The sequence below is a fragment of the Arachis stenosperma genome, chromosome 7, assembly GCF_014773155.1.
Source record: "Arachis stenosperma cultivar V10309 chromosome 7, arast.V10309.gnm1.PFL2, whole genome shotgun sequence".
Taxonomy (NCBI): Eukaryota; Viridiplantae; Streptophyta; class Magnoliopsida; order Fabales; family Fabaceae; genus Arachis; species Arachis stenosperma.
Window position 1 is genome coordinate 49,174,832 of NC_080383.1, and position 9,312 is coordinate 49,184,143.

At 32.2% G+C, this 9,312-nt stretch overlaps 1 protein-coding gene across 1 annotated transcript; it reads right to left on the reverse strand.

Moving 5' to 3' along the window:
* Positions 1-4,367: 4,367 nt before the first annotated feature.
* Positions 4,368-4,799, reverse strand: LOC130939771 (laccase-11-like). The gene has a single exon (XM_057867849.1). The coding sequence runs from the start codon at positions 4,797-4,799 to the stop codon at positions 4,368-4,370; it is 432 nt and encodes a 143-aa protein (XP_057723832.1).
* Positions 4,800-9,312: the final 4,513 nt, after the last annotated feature.

The following is a 9,312-nucleotide window of genomic DNA, read 5'->3' on the forward strand; positions in this document are numbered from 1 at the left end:
CAGGCTCGTCATAACCATCGTTAGTCCTTAATTTCACAAGTTTATCATCAATTATCATCAACTCTTAAGTTCTCATAGTCATTAGCAATATAGTATTCCGCTGGTTCACCCACAACTTCAGAAACCTAAGTCTCCGTCTTCTAAACTCATACAGAAATTTACCAGTTTATATCACTAATCCATCTCCATTAGATTTAGGGCCTAATTACTAGTTAGTAATCTTAAATAGGTGTTATAGAAGTTTACAAGCTTGCTTGGAAGATAATACGGTTAAAAACAAAGTTTTTATTGAAAAGCAGGGCTTGTCTGTACGCATAGAGGTGTGCGAATGCACACAAGGCAAACTTTCCATCTTGTGCGTATGCATAGGGGTGTGCTTACGTACGTAACAGAGGGCTCTTCCTGGCTTGTTCGTACGCATGATGTTGTGCGTACGCATAACTTGCAACTTTTCTAGGATGTGCATGCACACACCCCCTCGTGCGTACGCACGAGTCATAACACCCGTTCTATTCTGTGTGTAGGCACAGTTGTGTGCGTGGGCACATAAACTAGAACTTCAAATTTTTTGCAACGTCACAGAATTCAAATTTTTGACCCCAACTTCCAACGTTCATGACTTTCTCTACAAAATTTCAATTTCCAAAAAACTTGTACCATTTTAAAACTCTTTAAAATATCTTTAATTTGAAACTAATTTCATTCAAATCCAAAACCCAATACTCAAATTATGATCCGTTGAAATTAGTCAAAAATTCATTTTTACTAAAAATCTTTAAACCTCAAATTCTACCAAAACTTTCAATTCAAAGCCAATTGTTCTACATCCAAAACAATCCCAATGTATCTAAATTATGCTCATATACTTTTCAATCATTCCACAACCTACCAACATACAATTTCATCAATTCCATCCAACCATTTCCACTTATAAATCTCAAATCTCAGTAATCCACAACAGTAACATCAATTTATCATCTTCAATATTCATCAACATCAACAAGCACCATAATTCATTATTAACCAACGACAATCATCATATCAAAATTATCTTCCTCACATCCAACCACATGTAACTCATACAACTTCATCAAAATTCACATATCACACACATAATCCAATCGACCATTTAATCAATTCAATCCTATCGTAAGGTCAATTAGCCTAAGGTTCACGAAACATTACATATTACATAGAGAAAATCGAAGCTATACTTTGGTCGATTCTCATTATGCACAAAACACCAAATTTGATTTCCAACAAGCTTTGCAATCACCAACACCACTCCCAAATCACCAAATATCGAGTTATACATACCAATATCACTAATATCAATACCTTCATATCATAATATACTATACCACAAGAATTTCAAATATGATCACCTTATCCAACATTGATTGGGACAAAATCCAATAGAAATCAAGTGTTAGAGTGTATCTAAACCCCTAAAATCACAATAATTACTCAATAACTATAGCCAAAATTTTTGAAATTCATAGGGCTGAAGAATGAAGAGAAAAATTCAAAATCTTACAAGCAAAAGTTGGTTAGAACTAATGGGCTTGGCGAGAGTTTCGTGTAGCCACAAACGGCATGCAAATCGGAGCACCATAGCTCGAGATATGGTCAAATGAATGTGGTTGTGAATAGTATTTTCTTCCTCTCTTCTCTAACCCTATCAGCTGCTGTGTGTGTTGAGTTATGAAGTGTGGAGTGGCTGAAATGGTCTTTAATGAGAGTATATATATGTTGGGCTTGGATCCAATTTAATTCGTTAGCGTTTTTGTCTCGTTTGCCCTAATTTGGGGCCAAACCTTTAGAATTAGTGCCCGATTTTCAACTTTAAATATTTTCCTAAATTTTTCTATCGTTTTTATTACTCTTACGCAGTACCGAACAGACTTAAGTCGGTACTGCCAGCTAATCTACCAATACGCATTTTTTACACAAAAAAATTATATTTTTCAACTCGAAAAATTCTACTAAATTTAAATCTTACTTCCAAATTTTAATAAAATTAAGATTTTTAAATTTTTGACTTATTTTTAGACAATTAATTTAATATTATTATTTGTTAATTAATCGATTAATTATTTTAGTTCTTACAAATTTGGGTCAGCCAACCCTATTTTACTGCAGGCCTTGGCATGTAGGGCACGACAGACTCTTTGATACCACTACATAATACATATTATTAACTATTGATATATACCATGTGACCGTGTTTAATAAAAATTCAAAATAATTATGCTACTTGCACATAAATAAATAGCCACCAAATTAATTATATTCATATAAAATATAATATAAATTAAAATATAAATATATATTTTAAAAATTAATTAAACATCGCATATACTTTACACAAATATATGTGTCTGATTTTTTTTATTCACAAAGCATTTTTAATTTCCAAATTAACGTGTTGATGTGATCTTTGTCCGTTGTTAGTGTATGTTCCTCCAAAATTATTAATTTCTAGTATGAAAAAAGTATGCATACTGCTCACCAAAAAAAAAAAAAAAAAGTATGCATACTAATACTATGAAAGAAATTCATTCTATTTAATTTCTCTATTTATGACGCATTGAATACATGCAATACAAGCGTTTAATTACTTGTGCATTTTTCACCAAGTTGACACTAGAATCATTCGAATAAAAGAAAAATGTACCCGGAAAAAAAATGAGATCAGATTCTAAAAGAAGACATGGAAGTGATCATGAGTATACATTTGTATGCATGTTCTTTTCCCTAAGCGTGCATGGCCTTTTACAAAGAATATAACTTTTAGCATCTTCAATTCCACAAAATAAAGCAATCCAACTTCAAATTTCTCTGTTTCACAATTATCTCATCACCATCATTCTGTACTATCATTTTTCATAAAAAAATATTGGATGAGAGCGCTATTAGGCTCTATTTGCTTGTTTGCTTAACGTGAGACTCATGATATTGTTATCTCCTTTTATTATAAGTTGATGTCAGCAGTATATCACAATATCAATGTAGTTCAAGTAAATCTTACCTGGCTGTTGTTGATTAGTCTTTTGTATATCGGAATAATTTTTTTATAAAATTCACTGTTTCATTAGAGACTTATATATATATATATATATATATATATATATATATATATATATATATATATATATATATATATACGTATATTATATTTATAAAATTTTATATTAATAAAAAATTATTTGATACAATTTTTTTTACATAAAAATTGATGATAATATAAAAATGTAAAATAGATATGAATATGAGTTGAGGTTAGATTATAACTTAATTTATTGATTTCCAGGCTTTCAATATTTATTATAAATACTTTTAATATTATTGGTACTTTAATTCAGCAATTCGATCGATAGAAAATAATTTTTATAGAAAAATAAAATATCTAATTTTATTTAAAATGATACTTTATGTAATTAATCATTAAATCTATAGAAAAATTTTAACTTAAAGTATAGTCTATTCGATCGAATTAAGCCTATACCTTCTCAATAATTATTCAGGTTATCTCCCTTAATACATGTTGATTAAGAATCAGCTAAGCAGGAACCACATCTCATGATATTATTTATTTATCTATTATGTGGTAGTGTTTTGAAAACCGAATTGAATCGGCCGATTCGATAGGATTAATTGAAAACCGATTCTTTAACCAATCCAGTTGACATGAAAAATCACCTGACAAAAAATTGGTGAAAAATCGATTGAACCGATAGTAAATCGGCAAGCCGATAGAATTGACCGGTTTTTTAACGGCTTTTATAATTATAATTTAAAAAAAAAAAGAAAATGGATCATGTAAATAGTATTTTTCCGGTTCTCCCTTTCTCACACAAAAAATCCTAACCCACTACAGCACTACCCTCTCTCTCTCTCTCTCTCTCTCTCTCTGCCAGTAACCCTTCTCTCTCATCCAGTAGCAACAGAAGCCACCGCCTCCATCGTTGCTGAACTTTTGTCGTCAGCCAGAGGGTGCCTCGCCTCCAGTAGTGACAGATAGAGGGTTAGCTTGAAGTTCTTAGCCGTCCATCATCTTCTCCTCTACATCGTTGCCTTTGAACATCCAGGTCGAAGCTCGTGGCGATTTTCTCTACATTGTCTCGTCTTCATCGTCGTGGAATTGCAGATCGAAACACGGTCGGTTGGATTCCTTACTGGTAGTTGAGTTTCGTTTCTTTCTCGCCGCTTGTTTCGTTCCTTTGTCAACGTCAGTTTAGTTCCTCTATTGTTAGTAGCTCTGCTTCAAATTTTCTCTTTTGTTAATTTCTATGATTTTGAGTTTCTATTTTTTAATGATTTAAATCTATGTTTGCTTCAATTTATGGCTTTTTATTTTGTTAATTTTACTGAATTACTGAAATCTGAAATCTAAGACGTGTCCTCATTAAGGTGGCAAGATTTGCCATTAGCAGTGCACTAGTATAATTGACAGGTTTTGAAGGCCTATCAAAAAGTGTATGTTCAGGTGATGAGACATTGTTCAATGAAGCAATTAGTCTTGTTCCATTGGCACAGGTAGGACAAGGATCTATGGCTAAACCAATAGTGTAGAAGAGGTTTCTATCAACTTTGTGAGGAACAAGAGCAGGATATTGATAAGAGTTTACGTTTTTGAGTTTCTTGTTGGGACGCAGTGTAAAAGTTGAGCCATTTCTAGCAGGAAGTTGAGGAAGAGAAGGGATCACAACGTTTGAGATGCCTTTGTATTGAAATGTAGCTGTGGTGATTTTGTTGTCAACTGAGATTGGAGCATCCATGAAGACCTTTGCGGCCATGAAGTACCTGCTTGGAACATTGTTGGCATGGACTAAAACATTTATTGTAGTGAATAGTTTTGTTAAATTTTGATATAGATGATAATTAATTGTATTTTGTTAAATTTTTTGACATAATTTTTTGATAATTGATGATATTTTTTAAATATTTAATATTAGATATTTTATTTTTAATAATTTTATTTAATATTTAATTAAACTAATTGAACTCCAATTAAATTCTGACTGAATCATTGAACTAGTGAATTAATCACTCTATTAGTTTATTGACCGATCTAATTCTCGCCACCTTGACTTATATTCAATTATGGAGAAGGTAACCATGTTCTTTTTGTATACTTCTATAAATGCACATGAATGTGCAATTTCTTTTCTTGGATTCTTCCACGCATATAAATAAATGTTTTTGACACAAAATGGCGTTCAAATTTGAGACACATATATGAAGTCAAAAATTAACAACGGAATTGGGTTGTTACCACGACGAGAAAGCACAAAAAACCAACGTAATATGGAACCTAACTTTAGTGTGCATGTGGTTGGTAATATTTGAGGACGTATCTTTCAAAAAATATATTTGAGGACGTAAACGTGAATGCGTATGGACATTACCACGTGGAGATTTTTTATGAGATGTGAGTGGGGACCTTGTATTCTTTTATTTATTTTTTTTAAAGCATTTGAGAGTTCATATACTCTTATGGCCTCATCATCACTTGCGTCAAAATGAAGATTGTGCTTTCATGCATTCCTAATTTAATTTGTTAATTAAATTACAATTTATATCTCCAAACATTAATTTAAAAAAAAAAACTTGAAAAAAAAAGAGTAAAACTTAGTCGAACATGTCCCATAAGTTGAATATAAAAGTAATGTTATATGATTAATAAAATTTATTATTTTTTATCAATCTTTGATTAATAAATATATTTTTATATTAAATTTTAAATCTTAAATTTTTAAAATTTAAATTCTAATAATATAAAAAAAAATATTAACCTAAAGTATTAACTAATATTAAAGGAATTATCACTTGCTTGCATTATAAGTAAACTAAGTTATGAATTCAAAAAATCATTATGGTTGTGTGTGAGATTTTGAACTATTAGAGTATGATAAATGAAGAGAGAATAAAAAATAAAAGAAAGGAAGAATGAATTAAAATGAATTACTAGACTTATGTTTAATTGGAAATCAGAATCATCATTTACAGTTATAAACTAGCTGAACTTATATATACTACATGCTGCACTACATTCACAACTGAAGTGATTTTGCATTCTAGCCAATCTTTTCCAAAACTAACTTAACTTCCCTTAATAGTTTCTTGTTTCTTGTTTTTGTTTAGACCCTTAAAAAATGCCCTTCTTCCCCCCTTTCCCCTTCTTTTTTAAATTTGAGTTGGATCTTGAAATTGTTCGAATATATTAGAATCAATTAGAATTCATTAGAATTATTTAGCATATCTGTATATTTATTATACGATATTATGTCTTTATTATTTCGATTCTCCTAATACTTATAAATACTTTTTTACATTGTATCATTCTACACAACTTGAATAATACATAAAACACTTTCTTCAAATTACTTTCTTGTTTTTAATTAACATGGTATCAGAGCTATGGTATCCTCCTTGAAGAAGATAGGTTATTTTTCTTTTAGTGAAATTACCGTATTTTTTTCACACTTTTTCTCTATGCCATTTTTCCTTGTCTTTTGTCACTTTTTTTTATGCTTTTTTACCTCACTGACTAGCCTATCCTCTCCGTCTTGTATCTTTTTGAGTCGAATTAATCAAACACCATTATTATCCGCTGCTTACCTAGCTATTCTTATGGAGAAATCATATAGTTTTCACTTTTCCATGTGGCAGTTCCGTCTGCGTTCCCTTGTGGCAGTTCCGTCTGCATTCCTTCGTGGCAATTCTGTTTGCGTTTCATCTGTGCTTCCTTGTAGCAGGTTCGTCTGCGTTTTCTTGTGGCAGTTCCGTCTGCGTTTCTTTATGGCAGTTCTATCTGCACTTTTTTGTAGCAGTTGTATCTGCGCTTCCTTTCGGTAGTTCCATCTGCACTTCCTTCTGACAGTTCCGTCTACACCCTTTCCTTCAATTTATAACATTTTTTTCCTTTCTTTATTTCGTTGTTTTAAAAAAGTTTTAAACTCAAGTTTGTCGTGAGCACAAAAAATGTTAAAGTGGTTGTCAAAGGTACTTGAAGCTTTCCACACAGATTTTTTATCCATATCATCTTTACTTCACAAGTTGCTATGCTCCTGAACTTAGCATCTAGATGATCTACTCATTATTAATTACTTCATACTTCCTACAAGTCCAAGAAGAGCTAAAAATATTTAACACACGAATTAAAACTCTAATTTTAAAGATTTTGGCCTAAAGTCAGATCGACGGGCCAAACCAGTTGAACCAAGCCCATATTGGTCCCAAGACCCAACTTATATATAACTAAACCCAGCTTCCTTCCCCTTCATTCACTTAAGACATGCACAGGAAGAGAAGCATATCACCACACCCAAACCTCTACTTTCATCCAAACTTCAATCTTTCGTAACTTTCAATTAGGAGCTTCGATTGACGAGCCATCTACAAACACCCATTCATCTCAGAATTCTCTTCAAATCCAGCCGAACAAAGTGGTAAGAAATTTGAATTTCTCACCCTATTTTTTGCCCCCTCCAATTTTGTAATTTTGGATGTTAAATGTTGATGGATTTGGTTTTTTATGATTTTGGTGTACTCTATCGACGAGTAGTTGTTGGGTTTCATCCAAATCATCCATGGACAAGGTGAGGAACTTATATCCCTTGTGAATTTTTGATTTTATGAGGTTAGGTATTGAAATTGTGGCTACGTATGAAATTGTGCGGTATTAGATTGAATTCATGTGAGATTGAAGTCAATGTGGTGAATTGGAACAAAGTTGTGGTGATTGTAAGCTGGTTGAGTTGACTTGAAGACCTTGCAGCTTGTGGAAAAGAGAAATTAAGGTGTTCTGAGCTTAGAGAGAAATTGGCCAAGGTATGATTTTATTTTCTTGTAGTTGATGTGTAATGTTACGTGAAAATTTAGGCTAATTGTCCGTAAGATAGGTTGAACTGTGTCGACTTGTGGATTGTTGTTGTGAATTTAAATTTTATGTTGAATGACATTGATGTGTAATTATTGATTGTGATGATGTTTAAGGGTAATGTGAAGTTGGTGGTGAAATAAAGTTGAATTTGGAAACTTTAAATCAAAGCAGTTAAGAATTGAGTGATTAAGTTTGGAATGATTGGAAAGTGAAATGGATTGGGTGAATCTGTATGTTGGCATGTTGTGGCATGGATGAGAAGTGTGTGAATATGGTTAGGGACATGTGGTGCTATTTTAGGTTGTAAAATAATGGATTTTGAATTGAAGATTTTGGAAAACTTTAGGTTTGGTGTTTTTGTGTAAAATTGATTTTTGACCAACTTCGGCAGGCCATAACTTGGCTTCCGAATCCCCAAATTTTGTAGAACTTATTTTGAATGAAAATTGGGTCCATGAAGTTTGTAACGTTCAAATAACAGGCTTAAAATATTTTTTAACGAAAAAGTTATGTGCGTCGAAAGTTTGGTGTGAAAACTGGTTTTTTGCAACTTAACAGCTTTTTGAAGAAAAGGATATTCATGCATACGTCGGGATTGTCATGCGTATGCGAGACCTTGGCTTTATCCACATTCTCGCGTACGTGGAGGGCATGCGTACGTGAGAATAGCAAATTTGCAACACGCATATATATATATACATATATATATATATATACATATATATATATATATATATATATATATATGAATGTACGTATGTATGGAGTCTGGAACTTGGTATTTGTATCTTTTGGAACTTTGATCTTTATCTAGTTTATCTTTTTCGTTCGATCTCATATACCTTTATATGCTTATCCAGACGAGTGTGATGCATTTTCTGGTATGCTTTTGCTTAACTTCTTCTTCAAGGCTCCTAGTTATAATTTCTTTTAACTATATATATATATATATATATATATATTTTAGAGGTCGCAATACCTCACCACCTCTGGTTTACGACTTAAGCGTAAAGCTTTGTGTGGTAGGGTGTTACATATCCAACCATGTCACTTGTTAGTTTGAGAAGGGTTGAGACAATAATATCTGATGTCCTTAGGTCGGTGGAATATCCAATTTGATTCATGGTACATGAAAATTACAATCACACTTTGTAATTCCGCATAACTAACCAGCAAGTGCACTGGGTCGTCCAAGTAATACCTTACGTGAGTAAGGGTCGATCCCACGGAGATTGCTGGCTTGAAACAAGCTATGGTTATCTGATTATTCTTAGTCAGAATATCAATAGTGGTTCTAAGTTTTAATTGCGAAGAGTAAAAGAGCATGAATTGAATACTTGTTACGCAGTAATGGAGAATGGGTTGGAGTTTTGGAGATGCTCTGTCTTTTGAATTTCTGCTTTCCTACTGTCTTCTTCTTCACA

What these genes read in the sequence shown, in the direction of transcription:
- LOC130939771 (XM_057867849.1), bottom strand. Translation starts at nt 4,799, where the DNA reads ATGGCCGCAAAGGTCTTCATGGATGCTCCAATCTCAGTTGACAACAAA.